We start from the raw sequence: 27,098 nt of genomic DNA on the forward strand, positions 1-27,098 counted from the left end.
ACTGCGAGGAAGAAGCGGGACGTCAGGAAGGGTGTGGAAGAAGTGGACCTTCAGGAACCGTGAGGAAGGAGCGGACCTTCAGCAACCGTGAGGAAGAAGTGGAACTTCAGGAACTGCGAGGAAGAAGAGGAACTTCAACTCTGAGGAAGAATTGGAACGTCAGGAACTGCGAAGAAGAAACGGAATGTCTGGAACTGCAAGAAAGAAGCGGACCTTCAGGAAGGGTGAGAAAGAAGTGGGCCTTCAGGAACCGTGAGGAAGGAGCGGACCTTCAGCAACTGTGATTAAGAAGTGGAACTTCAGGAACTGTGAGGAAGAAGAGGAACTTCAACTCTGAGGAAGAAGAAGTGGAATGTCAGGAACTGCGAAGAAGAACCGGAACGTCAGGAACTGCGAGGAAGAAGCGGGACGTCAGGAAGGGTGAGGAAGAAGAAGTGGAACGTCAGGAACCGTGAGGAAGAAGCGGACCTTCAGGAACCGTGAGGAAGAAGCGGACCTTCAGCAACCGTGAGGAAGAAGTGGAACTTCAGGAACTGCGAGGAAGAAGAAGTGGAACGTCAGGAACTGCAAAGAAGAAGTGGAACGTTAGTAACTGCGAGGAAGAAGGGGAACTTCAGGAACTGTGAGGAAGAAGCGGACCTTCAGGAAGGTTGAGGAAGAAGTGGACCTTCAGCAACCGTGAGGACGAAGTGGAACTTCAGGAACCGTGAGGACGAAGTGGAACTTCAGGAACTGTGAGGACGAAGTGGAACTTCAACTCTGAGGAAGAAGAAGCAGAACGTCAGGAACTGCGGAGAAGAAGCGGAACGTCAGGAACTGCGAAGAAGAAGCGGAATGTCAGGAACTGCAAGGAAGAAGCGGACCTTCAGGAACCGTGAAGAAGAAGTGGAACTTCAGGAACCATGAGGGAGAAGTGGAACTTCAGGAACCGTGAGGAAGAAGAGGAACTTCAGCAACCGTGAGGAAGAAGTGGACTAAGAAACGCACTTTCATTTTATTTCTAACCCTCCATTACTTCCATAATTTTAAATGCAAAGATGAAGGATTAAATATATAAGAGAACAAATTTTGGACTAAAAATGTAAATAACCAGTGTACAGATAAAATATTTAGATATTATTTTAGATCTTCAAAAGTTGATCCAAAGGGTCTAGTTGCAGGGTTACTGTAGTTAGAACATGTGCCACTAGGTGGAGGCAAAGATCTATCAAATAAATACAGAGCAGCTTCAGTCTTTGCACATCTTTTTACTGTTTCTTATAGAAATAACACCAAATAGCTTCACAGGAAAACAGAATCACATCACTGGTTCATTACCATGTCACTAATACCTGATATCGGCACTAAAACAGAGTGGGGAAAAGATGAGAGATGCAAGGTAAAATACATGGTCAAATACACGTCCTTTGTTTGATTCCTTTTTAAATTAAATATAACATCATACCAGAATAAACCCTTCTAGACGTGAGAACGTCAGTAGTGATATAATGGTGGGTAAAGGCTAATGGGTAACTGAAAAGAGCATGTCTCTGTGTGATCACTCTTAATTTGAGTTTATGCTGCAGGTAGTGGCTGATTTGGGAGCTGAAATCTCTTTATAGGCTGTGCGTGTGCAGTGTGTGTGTGCGTGCTTGCTCATTCTGGCTCCTGAAGGAGGCTAAACACAATTAAGAAAATAGGAGTTTATTGAGTCTAAAATAAGCTGGCAGTCATCAGGAAGGAGAGCTGAGGAGAGTCAGGGAATCTCTGCTGTATGTATGTGTGTGCTTTATGCAGCTAGCAGGAGAACGAGAATGAGTCAGACAATAAGCTTTCATCAGCCTTTAGAGCAGCATGACGAGAGAACGGGGAATGAAACACACACAGGGTAACACAGTATTCAGGTTCGTTTATTGGGAGGGTACAGAACAGACAAGCTTCACAGCTCAAACACTGTGATTAAAACTCTAGAGGAAACACAGAGACCGAAGATTCTGTCTGCATGGGGTTTCCATGCTCTTCTGTAGTACTGTGGCTAAACGCTGCTGTGCTGCACACAGCCCAACCCAAACATATCACTCAGCATTTCATACTCCTTGTGTAACAGGGGGCATTTTTAATCACTTTCAACATCAGAATCTTAAAGATTTCATTCAGCCTTCCATCAACATACCATTCCAACAATGAGCTAAATATAAAGAGAGAGAGACAGACAGACAGACAGAGCAATGTAGAGACAGACATAGACATAGATAGAGTGCCAAAGGCAGACAAAGTCATAAAGACAGATAGATAGACACACAGACAGACCGACAGACAGACAAATCCATAAAGCCAGCCAGACAGACAGACAGACAGACAGACATAGATGGACAGAAAGACAGACAGACAGACAAGCAGTGACAGACAGATAAACCATAGATAGACAGACAGACAGATGGATAGACAGACAGACAGACAGATGGACAAAAAGACAGATAGACAGACAAGCAGTGACAGACAGATAAACCATAGATAGACAGACAGACAGATAGACAGACAGACAGAGAGATAGATAGATAGATAGACATACATACAGACAGACAGATAGCTAGATAGATAGCTAGATAGATAGCTAGCTAGCTAGCTAGATAGATAGATAGATAGATAGATAGATAGATAGATAGAGAATAAGGCAGACAGATGGATGGACCAACAGACATATACAGATAGACAAACAGACACACAAACAGACATGTAGAGACAGACAGATAGACAGACAAAGGTGTAAAGTAAGACAGGCAGCCAGACAGACAGATAAAGACAGATGGACAGATATATAGACAGAGAGACAGACAGATACATAGACAGACGGACAGACAAGCAGTGACAGAAAGATAAACCATAGATAGACAGACAGACAGACAGATAGATAGACAGATACATAGATAGATAGATATACAATCAAACAGACAGACAGAGAGATACTTTCACAGATTCTCCACGAGCTCCTAAACTCACTCTTGTTTAGATCAGCGCGCGCTCTTATCCTCTCCATTATTTCGGCATTATACCAGTGAATAAACGAGTTTCGCGCTGCGCGGCGCCGTTTCACATCAATAAAGGTAACAGGGCTCGCGCTCCTCACAAGAGCACAGAGGATAATAATCAGAATGGCAATAATAAACAGGCGTGAAGGTGTGGGGTGGGCGGAGCCTGATTACAGTGGAGGGGTTTACTGCAGCCGATAGTCTATGTTCATGAGTGTGTGTGTGCGCGCGCGTGTGTACTTAATTCATTTTGGGGGCCAAAAGTTTCCGGGTACCGGTCATCATGAACAGTGAGTCGTTTATAAAAGTAAGAGCCCAAAAGCTACAGCGCATCAGTGTTTACACTCAGCCGCGCAGAGAGCAATTAAATCCCCACAAAGACACGAATACAAACTAGTATATGCGCATATGTGCGCGCGCGTGTGTATGAGAGAGAGAGAGAGAAACGAGAGAGTCTAAGGGGGGTCCTCGCGGGCTGGGCTGGGGTGTGTAGGGGGTGGGGGTGTGAGGGGGTATTAAAACGTGTGCGCGCGTGAGAACCTTGCTGCCAGTCTGCACGCGCTTCCGAGGAGAGTTTTGCGCTCCGGATCGCGCGTGTCTGACCGTGCAGAGTGAGAATGGGGGATCCGTTTTCCCCCTCTAACTCTCCCGCCCACACTCACGTGCACTGAGCGGACTCTCTCCTTTTCTCTCGGCCCCTGCGCGTGCTGCGGACATGCTGCGCGCCCACGCTCTTTCCCTAGCACCCGCGGAGACCGCGCGCCCCCGCTGACACCGGGAGTTTGCCGCGCGCCTCCAGCACTCACACCGGACAAGAAGGTTGGAGAAGAAGCGAGTGGAGATTGCGCGCGCGCGCCTGCCAGCCATGGGCTCGCGACTTGGCCGCTCGGGATACGGGATACAGTAACGGAAAAGGATCGGAGGCGACGAGAGCGGCGGACGGTGAACGGAGACGGCGCGAGAGCGAGGGAGGAGAGCGCGCCGGCGAAAATGCGCGCGGACCACGGCTTCATTATGCTGCTCCTCAACGGGACGGCGTGCCTGGTGAGCGCGAGAAGGGGCAATGTGGGGTGGGGTGGGAGTGGCGGGGCTATGGGGTGGGGGGCGGTTAGGGTGTAAGTGTTTGTTGGACTGTGAGTGATGTACCGGTGGCGCGCGCAACGGGACCAAAGAGGGACTTGCAGTGCCGCACAGAGGTCCCGCGTGAGAGCTAGTGTGAAGTGTAAGCGCGTGCGCCTGAGTGTCTGTGTGTGTGTGTGTGAGAGAGAGAGAGAGAGAGAGAGAGAGAGAGAGAGAGAGAGAGAGAGAGAGAGAGAGAGTGAGTGAGTGAGTGAGAGAAATTGAGAGAGAAAGAGAGAGAGAGAGAGAGAGTATATTGTCACTTTAACCGGTCAAATGAAAACAGTCGGATTCTACTGAACTTGACAGAGTGCTGACAGAGTCACATCACTGTCCATAAACTTTCGTCATTTAACGTTCATTTAAAAGACAGTTCTGACACCTGATCTCTTTAAAAAGGGTGATTTCTAACTGATGTGCAGTTAACTGATCATGCAGGTACTAATCACAGGTAGACTGATTGTAGACTATAGATCACAGGCATTTCTGCTGCACCTGCACCAGCATGTACATTGAAGCTGAGTGTGTATGCGGCCTGTAATCCCTCCTTACACTGTTCTGAGCTACTTAAAAAGACTGTATAAGACCACAGAATGAGTGTCGCTGTATAAGCTCAGTGCCTTTGGTGTAGTTCTCCTCTGGGCAGTGGAATAATTCATATGTCCTTAAAAACAGCCTGGTTTAATCCGCTTAATTCCTGCAGGACCGCTGAACACTCTCCTTCCAGCTGCACACACACTTCCACAGAGGACACCACAAAGGCTTCTGGAGCTTAATGAGGGGATGCAGGGAGATTTAGCGAAGAATGCACACCCCCCCCCCTTGCACTTTTGCCCCCCTGCCCACCTTTACCCGGCCCTCCCCCCCTTCCCCAGGGCTACTGCTGGTCTACACAGAAGGAGGGAAAATGAACAGCCGATGATGGATCTCCGTTTTGATCACACAGTGCCTACAAGTCATTAACAAAGAGCCGTATCTGCCAAGAATGAATGAATGAATGAATATCTAAATAAATAAATAAAGAAAGAAACAATAATAAAACTTGAAAATATACCTTAAATAAATAAGCTAAGTAATAGTAAATAAATAAATAAAATACATACATAAAGCTTAAAAAATATCCCAAGCAAATAAGTAATTTAACAGTCTAAATAAATAAAAAATAACCATGAATAACCTATAAATAGGTTACCTAAATAGCTCAAATAAACAAACAGACAAATAATGTAATAGTAAAAGATTTGGCACATATTTAATGCACCACTCTCCTGTTATCTGTATGTAATGAAACAGGCCTATAAGCCAAACCCCCTCATTGCTTTTCTAATAGACACAGACTACGCTTACAATCACGTTACATCAGCACAACACTGATACTGTAATTGGTCTAATTATCATACGGCTTGCGGTCATTAATTTGCCACCTCATTTAAACCTGAGGAGGAGGCCTGTGCGCCTCACTGGGGCATCATGGGTAATTTGTTAGTGTGTGACAGTGATGAACTATAGAGTAATTAATAAAATCTTTTCTTTTTTCATCATCTCACAGAGCCGCGATTAAAACACATACAGCATACATTAATAATTGGCCTTAATTTTCTGCAGGCTTAAGCGAGGCAAGATTTTCTGAAAGCTTTAAGCACATTTGGGAGCAGTTTGATCCCTGGTTAGCGCTTAGAGTTCAGAATATACGCTACAGTCCATGGTTTTAATGGCATTAGCAATTTAACCAAAAAAAAAAATAAAAATACGAAAAGAGAGCACTTCAGCAAAAAGGGCAATTCATCAATGATCAGACTGATCTGAATACAAGGGGCAGATTCACATCATTAAAAACAAACCAAAAAAAATAAAATCAATAAAAAAATTGTTACACAGAATAATCATAACTGAATGTACTATTTAAGGTATACTTGCTCCAGAAAAAGGGCCTCTGCTCCGTGATATTCTCCGCTGATCCCTGTGGTGTGCTTGTTAAAGCTTGTTTGGAAGACAATGTTTTGTCCTCGAACACAGTTAGAACCATTTCTCCCTCCTCCGTTTCCCCTTTTAATGATTTAAACAGGCTTTCCAGAACAGGGCAGTAGGCAGTCGACTGCGAATCGCAGGCAATTACTGCATTAAATTTGTTTATAGTGCTGATACTGGCGCGGCATCTCTCTCATTACCAGCTTATTAAATTAATTCACTTACAAGATGCAGCGTTCTCTGAGCCAGGCGCTCACCTACTGCAGAGTAATGGTGGAAAATAGACTAACCACCCGATCCAAATTGGACAAGTCTATGCAGGGCGCGCATGTGTGAGTGAGTGAGAGACAGACAGACAGACAGACAGGCAGACAGACAGAAACAGAGACAGAGAAAGAGAAAGAAAGACGAGGAGAGAGGGTGTAGCAGGAGATATATAGAGAGATAAGGAAAGAAAAAGAAAGGAGGACAAGATTAGACGAAGAGAAAAAAAAGAGAGGGGGGTAAAGGGAGATAAACAGAGAGAAAGAAAGAAAAAGAAAGAAAGGATGAGATAAAGACAGAGAGAGAGATAGAGAGGGGCATAGAAGGAGACAGATACATAGAGAGACAGAAAAAAGAAAGCATAAAAAAAAGAAAGATGAACAGGGAGGGAGAGAAAAAAGAAAGAAAGAAAGAGAGAGGAGAGGGAAAGAGAGGTTAAAGGGAGATAGAGAGAGAGAGATTTAAACTAAGCTGGTGTCTCACAAATTCATACAATATCATGAGATCTTAAGTTGAATCCATTCACACTGCTTGTCAAAAGTGCCTTGCTGTCTTAATTTTTGTTTCTTACTGTGATGTTTTAATTAAGTACACTGATTAAAAGAACCTGTGAAGATTTTACTAAGACTTTGATTGTATTTGGAGAAAAAACTAATACTTTGGTTGCATACGTTGAAAATCTTTTGGCACACAGGTGGTTTAAAGAGCTGAAGGGTTTGGGTGCTCATATGGCTCATAAGGGGATAAATGTGTGGGATGTGGCCCCTGAAAGCAGGAAAAACATTTAGCAAAAATTAAATTAAAAGTAATTTTAAGTACACAATATGTATTCTGTGTAAATCCCTTAATTGTCATTAATTTTGTATTATTTTACCCTCCCCCATTTTCTTTGTGATCTACGGCACTCACGGCAATCAAATCCCAGTCAAGTTATTCATTGTGACATGTTCCCTCTCATGTTTTGCTGCTATTATTTCCCAATCATTAAAGTATTTTTGAACAAATGTTGGGAACTGGGTGAACAGGCCAACAGACAGGCTTTAATTTTGGTCACTGTGGGAGTCACTGTGAAACTACAACATTCAAACACAAAATATACAAGTTTCTAATGTTTTAAATGTGTGTCTTGATGCTAGAGCTTGGAATAAAAGCTTGAATAAAATGTACATATACATTAGGAATCACAGAGAATCCCATAGGGGCAGTAGTAGAAATGAGCATTATACTAGTGGTGGTAATTGAGGAAAAAAAGCTTGGTTAGTCTTTAATATGTTAAGCTGCATACTGACAAAGAAAACATGGTCATATGTTATGAATTCATTCTGAAAAGGCTACGACTGCTGATGAGCAGTGTAAGTGTACTTTGTGTACTCACACACATGCTGACGCTGGCAGCAAAGAGAGTAATGAGTCCAAAAGTTGTGGTTAACCTTGTGATACAGAGGTTGAGCTATATGAAGTACAAAGTCAAAGGACATGTTTCTGTAAACATAAAGACTCTCAGAGGTTTTCTAACTAGTATGGCATCTGCAAAAGGGTGGCAGGCGCTGAGGCAAGGCGAACGATCATCTGCTACTAAGCTGAGATAAGCAGGGCTCGATTTGAAGGGAGGGGTATGAGAGGACGCCATACTCCAAGTCAAAAAAATGAGAAAAACTTGTAAGTGTAAATGTAATGCAGCCCTGTCTGACATAGAGCACGCTATAGACAACACAGCAAGATCTGATTCTTTACAAAGAAAAACAGGTATAATAACTGGCATTAACCAGTAAGCATGTTTGGCTTTAAAGGGGTGGCTGGAGTGGCCAGTGTCCACCCTAAAATCTAATTGGCTATCCCAAAATTTCTGCCATGTCACTGGCTTTCACCTCGCTGTGGGGTGGGGGCAAGTTTCGCTATCACCAGAACAAACCGCCAACCTCTCTCCAACTCAACCTCACCTCCCCACGGTCACTCATTTACACTGTGAGAACCTCTGTAAACATACTACCTGCCCTTATGAAATTTTCTAGATCCACCACTTCCAGTGAGAGAACTTTAAAGTTAATGGAACTGCAGATTAGCGTTCATTGTTTCCGATGACTATCTTAATGGTTAGTGAAATGAAAAGTAAAAATAACCTAAAAAGGCAGAACCGCCTGCTGCATCTCCAGAATGAGAACTGCCGCAGTGTTGCTCATATTATGGTGATTGGTGTTCACATCATGCCTGATTTTCTAAATGTTAGAAAAAAATTCTGAGGACGTGACTGACCTCAAAGCTAAGTGACAACAGAGAGAAGTATTCTTTAAAATCTGAGGTTCTTTTACATTTTGCGTGTATTTTCTTCAAATACACTTTGTAATAAGACAATGGTAATATAATGGATGAATGATCATTATAAAAGTGAAAGAGGTTATATTTTATTATATAGAACATACTTTGGTCTTTGATGACATATCTGAAAAGTGCCATCCTCCTCCATAAGGTCAGCTATCATAAGCTGTCTACAGCTTACTAGAACAGGGGTTCCCAACCTTTGCAACTCACAGCCCACACAACCAACTACAAAAGCTTACGCAGCCTACAACACTGAACCAACCTAATCATTTAAAGTGCCAACAAATACAACATAATCATACAACATAATATAGACCTCAAAAAATAAAAATAAATAAATAAAAACTAACTGTAGCCATTTATATCTGATGGATGAATACATTTGATAAAAAGGGAAACGATTTACATTAACTTGCACTTGCTAGCTAGCTGTGTCATATACATCAGTTATGCAGTGTGTCAAACCAATATTGTATTATTTTTATGAATAGTTATCACAACAGTAATATTTGGCTGATTGTCTGTATACAGTTAAAAAAGACAGCCAGTGGGCCTCTAGCAATACCAACATGGCACACAGGTTGAAAACCACTGTACTAGAGTACAATCAAGGTTGGTAGTACAGTTAACATAGTCAGTTATGAGTCAGTCTTTTGGTTGTATTATGTGATTTAACTTTACGTTTTTTTTTTTATTTTCTTCTGTCTAATGTTAATGTTTTGTACAGTTTCCAGGGTTGCAAATGGCCAGGTAGTCAGTGTTTCTATGTAAGCAGGTAATATAACCATCCTTAATTACTTCAGTGTTTGAGCAGTAATATCACTAATATTAAAATAATAAAGATGTCATATATTCTCTCTCCCGTTCATAGACACCTTAAATCGCCTATCCAGCCAAAGCAACAGTAGTTTTAACGTAGACCCCGCCAAGCTCGACTACTACAGCTGAATTTACTGAAAGTGTGAAAAACAGATTGGCATTTCACTTGTTAGCTACATCTTCCTCATAGCACCAGAGCAAAACTAAAGAGGCCAACTTTGGACACAAAACATATCTCGACTGATCGACTACACTTCAGACCAAGGAGAAAATGATGTAAATTTGATTTTTGAATGAACTTTCGCTTTAAGACCCTGAGTGTCCTTTCATGGCTGCTTATAAAGCACCTATGACAACAAACCCTCACTACACTCTTATTCACCTGAGTACACATAGATATGGACCCACACACATGAATAAATATATTCAGCGCTCTCTAGTTGTACAGTAAATACACACTGGCTGTTTTTAGCCCTTGTTGACTTACAGTCAATCACACAGGCCACACAGGATGTCTTTCTAGCCTTATGAACTGCATCTTCAAACAGAGCCTTATTTTATCCTGGAGGCAAGTGTTTACAGTGCCTTACTGAACAATTCAAGTCATATGAAAGAGAAAAGAGAAGAACAGAGGCAGAAAAAGACAGCATGAAAATGCAAGTGTAGAAAACGCACTGCGAGACAGAGAGAGAGAAATGGAGAGAGAGGGAAAGAGAGTGGAGACGAAGAGAGGGGGGGAGCAAGATAAAGAGCCAGCGAGAGAGCAAGAAAGAGAGAAAGAGTGAGAGATAGTGATAAAGTCAGGAGGGAAGAGAGAGATAGAGATAGAAATAGAAGACAGAAAAAGTGAGGAGGAGATAGAGAGCGAGAGGAAGAGAGAGAGAGAAAGGTAGGGAGAGAGGTAAAGCGGGGGAAAGAGAGAAAGTGAAGAGCAAGTAGGAGAGAGCAAGAAAAAGAGGAATAAAGTCAGAAGGAGAGAGGAAAAGTAAGGAGCAAGATGGACAGAGAAAGAACGAGACAAAGAGAGAGCGAGGGAGACAATGAGGGATGAGAGAGAGAGAGAAAGAAAGAAAAGGAGAGATGGAGCAAAAGTGAGAGAAGGGAGTGGGAGAGCAGAGGGAAAGAGAGAGAGGACAACAGGAAAAGAGAGAGAGAGATAGCAAGGGGAAGAGAGAAAAAGGGAGAGAACAGTGGTAAGAGACAGAGGGAGACAGCAAGGGGAAGAGAGAGAGAGAGGGAAAGAACAGTGGTAAGAGACAGAGGGAGACAGCAAGGGGAAGAGAGACCGAGGGAGACAGCAGGGGGAAGAGAGAAAGGGGGAGACAGCAAGGGGAAGAGAGAACGAGGGGACAGCAAGGGGAAGAGAGAACGAGGGGACAGTAAGGGGAAAAGTGAAAGAGGGAGAGAGGTGGGGAGGTAGAGAGGTAGAGAGAGAGAGAGAGGTAGAGAGAGAGGTAGAAAGAGAGAGAGAGAGAGAGAGAGAGAGAGAGAGAGAGAGAGAGCGCTGTTTTATTAGGCGGGCGTCGAGTCTTTCTGCCCGGAGGGTTAAACAGTGTTGATTTATGCGCTGGCACGGCCCAGTCGACCCCTGGAGCCGCTCACTCAGGACCGCCCCGTCTCGCCACCCAGAGACGGACACTATTGGCAAGGCACTTGCGGGCAGGATTTCCCCTCGGAGATCGCTGTCCGTGCCAGGCAATAACACGTCCGCTAGCTCACACACATCTGCACGTGAATGTGTAGAAAAAAACAATGCATCTTGGTCACATTCTGGGTTTTCAGCACTTTTCTCTCTCTCAGTGTGAGTGAGACAGTAAGACTGGGCTGAGATTAGACAGCAGATGCGTTCACAGATGCTAGAGTTTGCAGGATTATTCATTTTCATGGTAACACTGTATTTTGGCTAATGCACTGCAGATGCTTTGTAGATTCTCTAAAGGGCTTGTCTTTAAAGGGCTCATATCACTGAAAAACACTTTCTGAAATAAAAGATTTAGTTGCATCATGTAAACATTCTTAACATCTCTAAGCACTCACTACCCAGACTATACTGGTATATGGAAACTAAAATGCTAATGGGCTGCTTTTTGCATTAGGCAACAATACACAATACAATCAGAACAGAGATCAATTATGTATGTCAGTTAAAGGCATAGTAACAAAAACAGCTCATTTAATTCTGAAAGATTATGAAAGGTTGGAAAATGGTCATGTAAAAATGAATTACAACTGTTGTTACATAAAACCATAAAAACATAAGTGGACTTTAGAGAAAAATAAATAAAATACGAGTAATTGAGGATATGTAGCTTTTAACATATGTTCAATTAAGCAAATTCACCTTAAGCTTTCCTAAATATAACATACACTCACAATTAAACCTAAACCAGATACCTAAACCTAAATTTAACCCTGGGTCTGCTCCTCACTCTAGCCCTAATGATACTGATAGTCTACTGAGCTTTAGAAGAGGGTGTGCTAATATTTTAAGCCTCTGTAGATAATCTACTATAGACTATTCGAATAAAGTGGGTCCATTTTTACTAGTTGCTCAAAAACAGTCAAATGCAATAAACTAGTCAACATTTACTGTAGTTTAAGAGGAAAACAACAACTGGAGTCTTCTGTACAACTGTAGATGTAGTTTTGTTGGATTTCAGTGAGCTCTTGCAAAATTTAGGCCAAGAATATGGATCTCTATGAATGGGCGCTTGTGTGTTTATCTAGTATAAATCTTTACAGAGCAGTGTGTGTGCATTTTTCAGTCACCTGTTTTCAAATAATCATGCGGGAATGTGGGAGCTTTTTAACTGTCCAATCAAAATAATACAAACATTGTTTTTTTTCCCAAATTGTCCGATCAGAATTTAGTAGGTGTTAAAGTCATTTCTCTTATGCTTGCTTAAAATTGCTGTTTCACCGTTTTAAGTCTGTCTCTGTTACGAGAAGTTGGGCTGTATTCAAACTGGGCTGTTTCTGTAAAAGCACTGCCTGGAGCACTTTTTATGGAGGAGAAAAAAAAATTCCTGTTGTGAAGTGCATACTGCAACCATAACACTTCTACCAGTGAGTACGTCACCTTACGACCACTTCCCCTTGGATTCTACAGGGATCCAGGAAGTAGGACTGGAGAGGGTGCAGCGGTACCCCAAGATTACAAAACTGTTTAACTGCAATGGCTAAAAACATAATGGAAAAATAACAGAAGAACAGAACTTAATATATATATATATATATATATATATATATATATATATATATATATATATTGAGCATAGACGTGTACTCTTTGTAGGGTTAAGTTCGTATTTCTATTTTTTTGTTATTTATATATGTTAAAATCTGCAGCAGCACTTTTAAAACGAAGTGAATTGCTTTCCTCACCGGTGTGTCACTAAAACACAAGTTGAAGGTGTAGGCTAATGTCTGTGCCCTAACAGAGCCTAATATTCTTTTTAAACACTTACAAATGTCAGTCAACATAATTATGTCACTCCTCTCCATTTTTGTCAAGTACTGTAAGATACTCCTGCTAGAGGTGCACATGTAGCTTGACCATGGGCATGACAAAGTGGGTTCCACACCTATCAACAACCTGGCTGCTCGACACTCGTCTACATTAAGTCTGCATAAAGCCTCACACCACAATCTAACGTTATGTTCTGTTTTTATGTAAATTTTTCAACATTTCAAACCAAAAAAGAAAAAGACACACAGTATTAGTGCATAATGTCATGGTGCACAGGGTGATTCAAAAAGATTCATCCGATTTCAAAATAATTTATTTGACTTGTAAATCATTACAGAACAATACAGCAAACTGTAAACAGTATAAGTGAGCATAAAGTTTATTATGTAATTTTAGTGCTCAATATGACCCTACTCCAGCTGTACGGACAATATCAATGCCATAGTCAAATTCATCCCATACTCGATTGAGCATGTTGGGTGTCACTGTACTCACGGCTCTTTCAGTGCGATTTTGGAGATCATCCAGTGTTGTGGAACCAACGACAAATGCTCTGAGCTGTTGGTGGGTCACTGCCGACGAAAATCACATTGCACAGTTATGACAGATTCACTCTTATTGAAGTGGAGAACGCAAAACGCCTTCTGCTCTGCTGTGCTTCTGGGGTCACCATCTCCTCGCAGACTGAAGAGAGCCATCTTCCGGTGACAGTCAGAAACTCTACAACCCGCTCTTTCAATTGGTATGTGATTGGTTCCTAGGCGCCTCACAGTTGTAAAAATATGGCGCTTTGAAATCAGATTAATGTTTTTGAATCACCCTATATATCACCTATATGCAGAACCCACGACTTGAAACACTTTCCTGTGTGCCTCGGATTAAAAGTACAATGTGCTTGCAGCCTCAGCCTTATTTAGGTGAGTACTAGTGATGGTAGACACAAGTGAGACAAATCTTAAATGCTTAGATTCTGTCTATCTTGCCTTTGACAGTGGAATTCAGTTCAATCACTTGTGAAGAGTTTCCAGACTAATGAAGTACATTTTGGTGAAGAGTTTAGCAGAAAAAACTTCTTTCTGGACATGCTAACCACTGCTTGTGTGACTGCCATATTCCGTGGACATCGATCTATGCAACCCCTTATATACACCCACATCCACCCACAGAGAAAGAGAGACAATACTTCTAATTACACGCAAGCCAACAAGATAAGGGCCTCTCCGAAGACTGGTCTAAATTTGCCTCAGAGGACAAAGTCATCAAATGATCCAGACACTTAATTGCCATTTTTCTTTGTGATAAAGCTTTGGACATCATAGACGTCCTTAGCTAGAAACCTCCTCGTTAGTGAAAAAAATACTAATAACACTCCAGGGATGGGTTTTAGTCAATGAGTAGAAACAATCAGTTTTGAACAAAAGCCCATTGAAGTGTCGAATCGATGGCAGCTGGGAAGAGAGGACAGATTTGTTTGTGTCTGAGGGGCTTTTGGACATCAAATAGTTCTCTCAAGTACAAACAGATTTGTAACGAAGCGCTCAGACAGGCTGCGTTTCACGGCTCTGGGTTATTTGAAGAGCGGACATCTGCCACCATCTGCCTGGATAGACAGACGTTATTGTCCTTTCAGGCGCGTTTATGCATCGTGCTGACCTCGGCGGGGTGTGACCGATGCATCTGCTGACATCATCAGGGCAGGGCACGGGCGTCTGGTGACTCTGGCATGAGCAGCTGTAGATGCGAAATGGCGCAAAAGGGTGGCAGTGTCCTCCTTTTTTTTGTTGAAAGTTTTTCTAACTGACCACTCTGGTCTGCTGGAGGCTGTTTCTTTTACATTAATGAGTAAATCAACCTTTTACCTCTTCTTCTCTCTTTAACTGTAAAAAAGAGACAGCTGTTGTTACACTGTGTGAACATTTCATGTTGATTGGACCAACAGAAATTGTCAAAAATGATCTGGGAAAGACTTTTATTTCATTAATGTATGTTAAAGTGCATGAGCTTCAGCCATGGCTGGTAATCCAATACAGCATGATTGGTCTCAGTCTCTCACAGGAGTTTGTTAGCTGAACAAAACTGGCATTTAGCATTCTCCTCCAAGCATGTTGAGCTGTCCAATGACAGCAGCAGCAGTTTGAAAGAATGTGGTAGTACTTCATGTAACCTGGCAGAAAGCATGTGCTATCCTTCAATCTGCAAGCCTGGTAATGTAATGTAGTAGGAGGAAACCTAGCCAGTGGGTGGGAACTGGCTATAACTAAACTGGGGGGGAAACGAGCGAATTTTATTTTATTTTTTTAACTGTTTTGGCTTTTTACCTAGTTTTTTGAAGAATTTTGACAGTTTTACATTGTCATGGCAGTTTGTACAGTTGAATGCAAAAGTTTGGGCACCCCTAGTCAAATGACGTTTTGTTAAATTAAGTCAACACATCCTTTACAGAGAACACACTTTTAATGCATGATTACTGTTTATTTGCTTAATTTAACACATTAGGGAAAAAAATAAAATGTGGCCTGTTCAAAAGTTATGACATTTTATATTTTAGGTTATATTTTGTCCCTCCAATATGTTAAACTCAGCACATAAACAGAAATTCTTCACTGACACTTTTAGAAAATTGCCATATTTATGTGTGCTCTCTGTAGGCGTTATGCTCACTTAGAAAATCAATGAAACGTCATTTAACCAGGGGTGTTCACACTACTGCAGACAACTGTTGATGAATTTATGCTTGACATAAGTGCAGGATTGAAAACTGTATTGCTCATATTTTGCTTTGCGATAGTTCAGGAGACTTAATAGACCACTGTAGTCAGGCGTCATTCTGCAGTCCTTGTTATGCCCATATTAGGAACTCCGGGTCTAAGCTCCATTTCTCTATGGCCAGAATGAATAGGGCTTTCAAAAAATCGCCTCTATCACACCGTGTGTTAAATAAAAATGTTCAGAACCCGACACGATTTGTTCTGTGTACATTTTTCTCTCAAATGACACTGGATTCTCTGAATTACGAGGTCATTAAAGAGCTATAATACTAATATTGCTACATGCGAGCTAAAGCTACTGCGCATCAATTTGATGTCACTAAGCTACATAAAGGTGGGCTGTGCCGGTGCTCTGATGAGCTGTGCTACCTTATCGAAATGTTCTACCGTAGCACATAATTACAGGTATACCCGTAAACAAAACCTCTATGTAGGATATTTTGATAGGCTAAAACTCCTTATCAAAAACACTACCTGTGCTAAAAATACGAGACTGAATGTAGCTTTTTTTCACAGCTTCTTGTTTGAATGTTCACGTTCCACCTTAAATGGTGCAGCAGCTGTGACTAGTTATCACACACATTAGCAAACGAGACAAAATACTGACCTGTCGGTTCTGTGAAATAGCAAAAATAAGTTAGTTAGTTAGTTACTCAGCTGTTAAGCGGAAATAGAGAAACCTTCTTATATCATGCCTTTCAACAATCCATGAAGCTGAAGTCAGTTCTTTTTTTTCACCCGCTGTTTGTTCAAATTTTCCTGTTCCACCTTAAATGGCACCCCTGCTGCACCATTTAAGGTGGGAAAAGGAAAAGTCGAACAAAAAGCTGGTGAATGTCCTGAGAAAATGTCCTCAAAAATGTCACCAGCATTAAAATAATACTTAGGATATTCTGAGAGCCTAAATCAGTTTATCAGGGGTCAGCAGTGATATTAAGCTGAGTCTGTACTGGATTAGCCTTAGTGCAGGTACTTTTGAAGATCTTTTCAAAACAAGCTAAAAGGAAAGTTCAATTGTGTTTCAGTGAGAATCAGATGAAGAACAGAGAACTACAGGGAAATCTGCTTATTTAGTTTTCTTTTCACCTGCCCTCAGTCTGTACATGGAAATGTACACTGCCAAAACCTGCTTAAGGAGGCTGCCAGTCTAATGATGTCAATTAAATGTGCAGTAGCATCAGCTTACATGTAGCAATATTCATATTTCAACTGTTTAATGACCTTGTAATTCAGGTGATCCAGAGGTATTCGAGAGAAGAATGTTCATAGGACAAAACGTATCAGGTTCTGAACATTTTTATTTAACACACGGTGCGATAGAGGCGATTTTTCGAAAACCCTATTCATTCTGGCCATAGAGAAATGGAGCTTAGACCCGGAGTTCCTAATATGGGCATAACAGCATGGCACCGACTACAAAATGATGACGCGACTACAGTGGTCTATGGTGATTCACCTAAAAAACATTAGGAGAAACAGCATTAGACAAAAAAGAAGACATAAGGCACTTCTGGCACAGCATCAAAATTGAGAACGCTCTTAGTCTTGGATCAGAAATAGTTGAGTTCCTGTTTCTAGTTCAAATGCAGATAAACATGAGCGCTATTGTCTTGGCAAATCTGAGCACAATGCATGACTTTATTTAAATCTCTACTAAAACTCAAGAGCAGATGTGAGAGTCTTTTGCTCAGAAGAAATATCTGATCTCACTGCTGTCTAGAAGAAACCTCTGAGACATTAAGGAGATCTCTTTGTTTTTTTACCTAAGGATATGTATGAAATATGCAATTTTTATGCTATAAACTCGCCCTCTAATAACTGTCCAACAATTTCAACCATTTAGAAAAGCTCTCCATTCATTTACTCACTGAAGAGGATGTCTAGAGACGTAATGAACAGATACATTATTTTTGTACTCTCAGTCTGTATTCTCATCAACCTCCACATTTACTCACACATTATCTCTCTCTCTCTCAGTACCCTAAGGTGCTAAATGAGCACATGCCACCATCGTGCTCACATTGAGTCTGAATCCATTCAGTTTCTCAACCAGATGCCTCACTTCTTTTTCTTCCCTCGATCACTGACACTCCCTCTTTCTCAGTCTGTCTCCTGCCTTCCATGAACAATCTCTACTACAACAACAAGTACAACTGGCTAGTGGAGTTCTCCATGTGTGTAAGAGTCTGTCCAGCAGTCCGTGTCAGCATGATTCATACTGTGAACTTCAATTTTGGCCATACGTTTTCATTTACAGACACTTGGGGCTAGGCAATTTGACAATATTTATCGTTATCATGACAAACTAAATCATAATACAAAACAATATGCTTTTCTGAACATAACATGCATATAGTCAGTACTTGTAGAAAAGTGACTAACTGCATGTTTCATTATAAAGAGAACAAAATTTGTCCTGTTTAACTGGATTTAGTGCAACAAAGTATGCAAAATAGTACATAAAAATCAATGTTTACAGTTTTTAATACTTCACTTTTTCCAATGTAGCACTACGGGTTTGTTTTTCCCTGTTCCAACCGATCAGGTGTCTGAAAAAAATAAATATCATGAAAATTTCTTGAAGTATCACAACAATCTATTTTTTGTTTTTTGCTATAGAGCCCACCTATACAGACACCTTTACTTTAGGTGAGCTGGGGAATGGATTCAGCATGCACCAGCATAGATGAACTCAATGAAGCCACATTCAGTCGCCATGCTATCTTCTCCACTTTATGACAGAAAAACCAAACTGCCTTTTTCTGAAATAAGTTTGATGCAGTATGTAAAACACTGATAAAGTTTCAAAATGTACTATCCACTCCCAAGTCCATATGAAGAAACTAAGCTTCAAAAACTGTCAATTTTGAATTTAACTTGCTTGTAATGTCACAACCATAAACATATTTATTACATTTGACCACTCATTCAGTCTAGGAAAGTTTAGCCCCTCCCATTCACATTGAAGTGACAAGGAGTACTGTTACTGCAGACAGTCAATAAAATGAAAAAACACTGTTACTGCAGTTCTCCAAAATATCAAAACATATGAGAATTTCAGTCAGAAAGTTTTCATGTTCCATGCATTTCAGTCAGTACTTTTTTTTGAAAGCTGCACGATGCAGGGAAGCCAATCAAAACAGAGGCTATTTACAGTTTATATCTTTACTGCACGCCGTTGCCTTATGGCAACAATGAGTTTTTTTTTTAGTCAAGTCAAGAGGCTTTTATTGTCATTCCATCTGACGTCCTTGAGAATTTCAGTCCAAACTCAACAGTTTGTTCCATGCATTTCAGTCAAATTTTTTACAGGTTACACAATGCAGATTAACATTTGTTAACTGCAAATTACAAAATTAAAAACAAAGTGCAAACGTTTATTGTTCACCTGACTATAATATAAAAGTATTAATTTTTTCTTTTCCTTTGGGAAATGAAGGCTTTCTTAGTAACAGTGTACTTCCTGTTACAGTTTGCACATCAGTGCACTTTAAAGGCTTCTAATGGGGCTAAATGGACACACTGGACAGTGCTATTTTACATGTTTTTTGGTTTTATCAGTCTAACTGTTTTCGTGTTCCTTTCTGTATTTTGAATGCAACACTATGTAGGATTTGGGGATTTAATGACCTCTCTGGAGGAAATATGTAACTGACATATGTTGTATGACAAGGTCCGAAAAACTCCCACCAAATCCGTCCTGGTAGCTCTGACTTTTAAATGATTACATCAGGCTTTACAGCATGACGGAAAATGGCACACGCACACCATATTGTGGCCTGTTCTTTTTTCTCCATACTCAATAATGCTACTTCTTTCAGTTGTAACAAAAAATACTACACAGTGCTGCTTTAAAACATTTATGCACATTTCTATGTTATGCATACATTTTTTTCATGTCTGGATGATGAAAATGTCCAATGGCAGTGTACTGGTTTACTCCCAGTGCATGCATAACAGATCACAGTCCCATTACCGTTGCCATATGGCAACAAAAAAATATCAAGTATTGGCCCCATTTTTAAAGTTTTTGCATTTTGTGCCATTTTAACTAAGAAAAAAGCAGAATGTTTACTTGAAACATATAAAGAGAGGCTGGCAAATAAAAATTGACATGAGAAAAATTAAAATACAAGGGAGAACATGGGTCCTTTTCAATATGTGTAATGCAGAATTCTGATTATCCATTCAGGGCTTGTTATCTGTCTTGGAGTACCAAACGGGCATCACTTTTGGTTCTTTAAATAGCCTTTCATTAGGTGGTTCAATTTTGTAAATGAGAGTTTAGAGGGCGAAGAACTTTGTAATAAAGTAATATCAAAGGTTCTGTGGGAATAAAGGCTTTTCCAAGAACCAAACGTCCAAACCAAGAACCAGTTAGGTACCTGTATTCTTAGGAGTGTGAGTGGGTGTGTGGGGGTGGAGCACAAGGGCTTGGTCTTTGTCATAGAGGTGGTGAGGGAGGAGAATGAGGTGGATTATTGGGCACTAGTGACCCCCTTGAAGCTGATGTGAATTATTCATTAAGAGTCAAGTGTTTCTTGTGAAATTACCTCCCTCCCCTTTCAGTCTCTGGCCACGGCGTGGAATAATTAGTTATAAGGGCACAGCCGTTCCTCTGATTTTAATCATGTAACAGAAGGAGAAATCTCACAGCGTGAACATATTAGGTCTGTACGGTGGAGAGGTGGTGTGTGTGTGGGGGGGGTGTATTAGAGAAAGAGAAATAAAAGAGCTAGTGAACAGTTAGCAATCTGAGTGGGAACTGGGGCCTTTAATTAAAAATTGATGTCATATTAGAGATGGAGATTTCAATCCAACAGCCAGAGGAAACACAAATGCTCAGAGAGCTCTTATTAAAGAAAGAGAGAAAGAGAGAGAAAGAGGGAGAAAGACAAAAGGTAAAGAGAAAGGGGGGGGTGAGATGGGAAGAGCAGAGAGGGTAAGTCACAGGGAAAAAGAGAAAAAGATATACATGCTGCATCCATCGCTTCTTCTCCCTCAATTATAAAGAGTGATTAAGAAAATGAAAATTTAATCTCCTATGTATTGTTTTCTGAGTTAATATTCAAACTTAATTTGACACTCAAGTTAACCTCTGCGTCTCAGCGGGACTAGAGTGTGTATGTGTGCATAGTGAAGATATTATGATTAAAACTGCTGATTGAAAGACATCCTGATGGAACACAGTAATAAATAAGTACTTGAGTGAACAATGCTTAGCAAAAAAAGAGACAACAATAATGAGGAGATTAGATCAAAAATGTCTGTAACAATGTTACAAAAATGTCTAAGATAAACAGTATTTAAAGGAGCAATATGTAAGATGACGCAACCTGTGGAATTCATGCTTCACACTCCAAACAAATAACGGGCAACATATCACCAGGAAGTTGTGGTGTCCACCCGCATTTTGTAGGAAAAAAGAAAATGCACAGTTCATCCTCTAACTTAGCAAATGTATTAACACTTATAGTAACTTTAAACAACTAGCTACCTTTAGCAGCTATCACTAAATAGCCAAATGTTAGCATTAACTCCTGTTTACTTACCAGTCTAGAAGAAACGCTGAAAATCAGCATCAAACTTTATCCCTTTACTCGCCAAGAGCTGCCTCCAGTGTCGGAAAGCAACACCAATGTTAACTCTTGTTTTACTTCTAAAGTGGGTGGCAGTGCTGATAATGATTGCTTGCCAAGAGCGTCAGCCATTGTTGAGTTTACAGTTCCTTTTATTGGCTACCTGTCCTTAAATGTTCTATAATAAGTCTATAAGTTACTATCATTGACAGGAGATTAGAATATGCCCTCAGGGCAGTGCTGCTTCTTCATCCTGTCATGTTGGACTGATAGCAGACTCGACGCTACAGTGACTCACTATCGCCTCTTGAGGTACCAAGTGTTATTATGAGACAGGACAGGCCGAGTCTAGCTGGTTAGCATGCTTACTTCAGTAGATATCTCTGCAACACGATACAATGTCTTTTACATAATGTCAAAACTGTTATTTCTTCTCATTCTGTTGATAATTTTAGTTAATTTTGGAATGTTTTAATCTAAAAATCTTACAAATTGCACCTTCAAAGCTTATGTTTGAGAGAAAATCAAGCTCCACTCTTGCTTGAAAAACACCTGAAAAAGCCCACTGTGAGAAGACAACTCAATGTTATGGGTCTGAAAGGATGTGCAGCTGTTGTTACAGAGAGAAGAAAAACAAAAAAAGAAGAAAACTTGCAAATCATACAAAGAAGCTGCTGGTGTTCTCAGAACAATGGACTGACCACCCCACAACCCAGACCTCACCATCACTGAATGTGTTTAGACTGTGAGAAGCAGAAAATGCAACCAACTTCTAAAACTGAACTTTGAGGTGTGGAAAAGTATCACTGCAGATTTCTTTGAAAAACTGAAAACAAGCCTCCTGAAAAGAATGGAAGCTCTACTAAAGGCAAAGGGTGGAAACACTAAATACTGAAAAACTTGATGTTCTACTTTGTTGTTAAGACTTTTGTACTTTTCTGGTAAATATATGTTGCCTGCTTTTTTGCCCTGATACTGAAAAAAAAATAGTATAAAAACTCTGTACTTGATTTTTTTTATTGACTGTAAACTATTTTAATGAAGGGCACACAGTGTGACTTTTGCACAGTACTATAAATAGATGCTATATGTAATTGTAAAAGTATTTTACAGAACCATTTACAGCATGCTCTCCATTGAGGAGGTGAACCATGTAACTATTTAATGCCAAGGTTAGATTGCACCATTTTTATCCTGTATTAGCCCTGATTCTAAGTTGGACTAAGTCTATGCTGGTTAGCTCTAATCTACAGATTTTGGGGCAGTTGGAGTCAACGGTTGGGAGAAATTGAGTGTGTGAGCTGCATAAGCATTCAAATGGTTCTTTGAGTCATTATAGTTCTATAAATCAATTTCTTTACTGAAGAACCCTTGAACCTCAGCCTGAGGAACCACATACATGGTTGCTGTACAAGCCAAAATATATCCAACAATAATTATACCATTAATTACATGAAAGCAACAATTTGGAGGGAGGGACAAAAAAAACATTTAAAACAAGAGTAACAGCATCAACTGCAGTAAGAATGTGAGGGAAAGCCTTGAGAAAAGGAAATGTTGTAAGCTGGCCTTTGAGGGAAGAAAGTGAAGAGCAGGGTCAAAGTGATTGTGGGAATGAGTGCAAAGATCTGCTCCCTTCAGTGACCAGTCTAAAGGATCTGTCAAATCAGTGGCCAATCTGAATTTTGGCACAGCTAAGAGTCCAATGACAGTTGATCTGATAGCACGGGTGGGGGGGTGGTAGGGATTAAGAAACTTGGTTAAATTGGGCAGAGTCGGGCCATGTAGGGCTTTGTGTGTTAATAGAAGATGTTTAAACTTAATATGCAGTAAGGCAGAAAGTCAGCATTACTGATAAAGGATACAGGTACTACTAGCAGATACTGTAGAATAAGAAAGAATTTAATGACTGTGGTTGGAATGTACTGAGAATGTTAGGCTTTGTCAGGAATGCCAGTAAAGAGAGATTTACAGTAGTCAAGATGAGAAGAAATGAAGGTACGGGCCAGAGTTTCTGCATCTGTCACAGTATGTATGGGGTGAAGGCATACAGCATTACAGAGAAAGAAAAAAGTATTATTGATCAATGTTATTCTCTGAGGTTGTTGTTATGTTATTTGTTGTTGTCAATGTTATTCATCTAGGTTACACAGGAGGGAACTGGGTTCATTATATCCATCACCGTCAACACGCAAACAGCATTTTTCAAAACTATGTACTTCACATGATTAGACAAAAACTAAAAACAAATTGCTGAAAGTTTTTGTGTAATAGTCAGAAAAACTTCATATCTTCAAACCCGTAGCTTTACGGGAGAAGGACAAAATGTTTTTAATGTCTATTAATTTAAGAAATTACACTTGGGGCATTTTCACACTTGAAAGTCCAGTCTATGTTCCGAACCATGGTTCATGTTCTTGTTACACTGTACACATTTGAGCCGGTTAGTTTTGGTTTCACATTGCAATTAAGTGAGCTCACTAAAGAACTTTGCGTGACACACCCACACCCTTCGTCATTCCCTACGTCTCCCTATACTTAACAATGACTGGTTAGTAGAGGACTGAGTGTCTGATGTCGGCGTGTTGTCAATCCAGCGGGTAGCCTTTTCTGTTTGAATGGAGAAAAATATCTTCTGACTTTTTTGTCAGACCAAATTAGAATTAAATATGTCGTTTCTTCCTCTTCCCGTGTGCCACCACACCTCATTTTACTTCTCTTCCAGTTCTTTTTCTCCTTCTATTGTTTAATCACCGATGATAGCCTGCCTCAACTTCCTGCAATTGGTCCTAAAGTCCGAACCATCCAAAAAAGTGTTTTCACAATGCAAACGAACCGAACCATTTTGGTCCTTTGCTCCAGACCATGGTCCGAGGCATCTTTCACATATGCTAATTTGGTTCAGACCTAACTGAAAAGTCCAAACAGATTAAACGGCCAGATTAAACAAGGCAGGTGTGAAAAAACACCCATAAAAAGGTCTGCTTTTCAGACTTTCTATTGGTCCATCATGAAGTATTCACACAACAAAGGACAGCTAGAATTTAAACAGTGTGTATACACAAACAAAAACAGAAAAATTAAGTTACATTTTTTTTTTGCCGTGACTACAATTTGCTCTTTACCTTTTTATGGTGGAGTCCTGCTGGGCTAGACACAAACATAACAACAAACATGAGCAAAAGAGGAAAATGATGAATTGGTTAGTTTTTTTTTTCACAAATGTGTTCATTACATAAATGAAGGAGTCTATCAGTATCAAGTGCTACTAAACAGTAAATGGATATTATAAAGAAACTGTGACACATCAAAGCCACACTCTGAATTTTAAAGTGTTTTTCTTGCATCAGCTCTTTGACCTCGCCATGAAAAATAGCATTTGTTATCCTACTTCAACAAAGAATGGCAATTCTTTTCTTTTTCTTTGTTGATGATTGCTTTGTGCTTTTAAAGATCTATCTATGATTCTAATATCACCAGACTTTTAACGTCCTCTAGCCTAATCGCAAATAATGTAGTACACTCTTAAAAATGGATGGTTGCTTCTATGGAGCAATGTCATAAAAGAACTACTCCTGGAATCATAAAGAAGCTTTCAATTATTCTTTGAAGAACCTATTTTGTAAATGAGTATAAAGAACCATTTTAGAAGTTTAAAGAACCTCCACATAATGTAAAGGTTCTAAACCAGGTCTGCACAAAGTTGGGTTTGAGACCAGCCAGAAAGTTACCCTAATCCCACCCCTTACACAATGAGAGAACAAGCACCTTTCTATAAGTATTATATTTTTATAAACCTATATTTAAAAAAAAAATTTAAAACCTACCTACCTGTGAATTGTTTTGTCTTTTTGGCCCTCAGTCCATTACAAACATTGGGGGGCTACAAAGCAGACAAAAAGTGATAATGGGTAAGAATGCTGCTATCCATACAGCAGGCTGGGGTTCAATTCCCAGCTCAGGCAAGAACATCACACTGTACCAATAAGAGTCCTTGGGCAAGACTCCTCTAACGACTCCTCATTAGCCTACCTCTGTAGTGCAGTTAAATTTTCAGCTGCTCTGGATAAGAGTGTCTGCCAAAGGTATAATGTTTGGGCACTCCTGTTATATACCAATTAAAGGTCTCCCTATTAAATGTACGTCCAAACCAAGAGCCATTCAGGATGTTTTGTTTTTAAGTGTCATTAGTCTGAACTCAAATGTCTTCACTCCCTTTACCCCCAAAATCAGTTTAGCCTTTAAACATCCTCAGCAAATCTTGTAGAAAACAGGATAACCCTGTCTTTCTGAAGCTGAGGTAAAAAACATGTACCCACCACAGCTAGTGTCTGTATGAAATCTCAAAAAGGCGTATCTGTCTGTTCTCAAATTGCCGGGGTAGAGATGCTATAGACGGTCCAGCCCCAAACACACACAGGCACTCATTATGGAATTTTCCTGTCCTTTGAGGCAATAAAGTTGACGTTTTAAAGGTTACTCACAAAAGGAGACAGCTCTGAAACTGATTTGAACCTTTGTTAAAGGAAACGTAGACCTTTGGAGCAGGCTACCAGCTACATGTTTGCTACGTGGAACATGCTAATTTCTGTAACCAAATAAACAAAAGCCTATTTGAGCTGAAAAAAAAAAACCAAAACATTTTTAGCAATGAATTAGAAAAAATATTGACTTTAACTCAGCATGAATCTGCAGTGTCTGTAGTTTGTACAAGTCTGATGAGATATAATACATTAAGAAATAAAAAACTAACATAATTAACAAATTATTTGTCAAAAACTCAGAATTTGAAGATCCACAACTTTAAACCAGCATGAATTTGCAAGGTCAGTACTGTTTGCAAGCCTGAAGAGATTTCAAACAAATGTGTAAAATACAATATTTTGCAGCCCAATATTCACATATCGCTGCTGTTGAAACAAAACCTTGTATCTCCATCTTCGTTTTTCAGTTTTGACATAATTTGAAAATGTCCATTTAGTCTTTACATTGTGTGTAAACTTCATAATGAATGGACCAAAAGAAACTGCCCAAAATTACTTGGGAAAAATTCTGGCTCCATTGACTTACATTAAAAGTAAAGTATGCTCTTTCCTCCCCCTGTAAAGTCATCATTTTGGAGATAGGAGTTTTTTTTCCGACAGCAGCGATATGCTTCCACTCAGCGTTTTTCCTTTGAAGGAAGATGATACCAGCAGTATCGTTACAATTGCTCTTGGAAAGAACATGCAAATACTTCTGTCTCTTTCATAAGTACAGAACATATTTTATTGCTTGGACTTCCACTTCTCAGCCTCCTCTTGAACAGTGAGTTCTAAGTTCCAGCAGCGCTATTTTAAAGTGTGATGCATTCATGGTCTCAGAAGTGATCATTAGTCAACCTACTCTGACATCACCAGTTATGGACTGTAACAGCTCCTCTAATGGCTCTCATACAATGGGAAAAATTGAAAATGTTTCTTTTTTTATTGCTGTAAGACTGAAACACCAGCTTCAGCTTCTGAGAGTAAAAGTAAAGTGTTGTGGTCATCTGTTAAAACGGCCTGAGTAGAATCCAGTAGCTGTCCCTTTAAGGGGCTTACAATGCTGTACCTGTCTTTTTGTAAAACTAGTCAGGGTGAAAGTGTCTATCTGTCTCTTTAAATGGCTGTTTATTGCCTGGGAAGCTGACAGCGCTGCGCTGGTCATCTCTGCTTTCCTCCTCTCTCTAGCACTCCTCATTTTTCTCTTTCCCCCCATATATCCCCCTCTCTGTTTTCCGCTTGTCTCCTTCATTCTTGGTCAT

At 40.2% G+C, this 27,098-nt stretch overlaps 1 protein-coding gene across 1 annotated transcript in view; it reads left to right on the top strand.

The window, feature by feature from the left end:
• The first annotated feature begins 902 nt into the window (after positions 1–902).
• LOC118821752 (neurexophilin-2) overlaps positions 903–27,098 on the top strand; it is a 51,922-nt gene continuing 25,726 nt past the window's right edge. Inside the window, exons 1-2 of the mRNA XM_036590481.1 lie at positions 903–958; positions 3,752–4,078. Coding sequence (XP_036446374.1) covers positions 903–958; positions 3,752–4,078 — 383 coding nt within the window. The remainder of the gene's footprint in view (positions 959–3,751; positions 4,079–27,098) is intronic.

Source organism: Colossoma macropomum, unplaced genomic scaffold (assembly GCF_904425465.1).
Source record: "Colossoma macropomum unplaced genomic scaffold, Colossoma_macropomum, whole genome shotgun sequence".
Taxonomy (NCBI): Eukaryota; Metazoa; Chordata; class Actinopteri; order Characiformes; family Serrasalmidae; genus Colossoma; species Colossoma macropomum.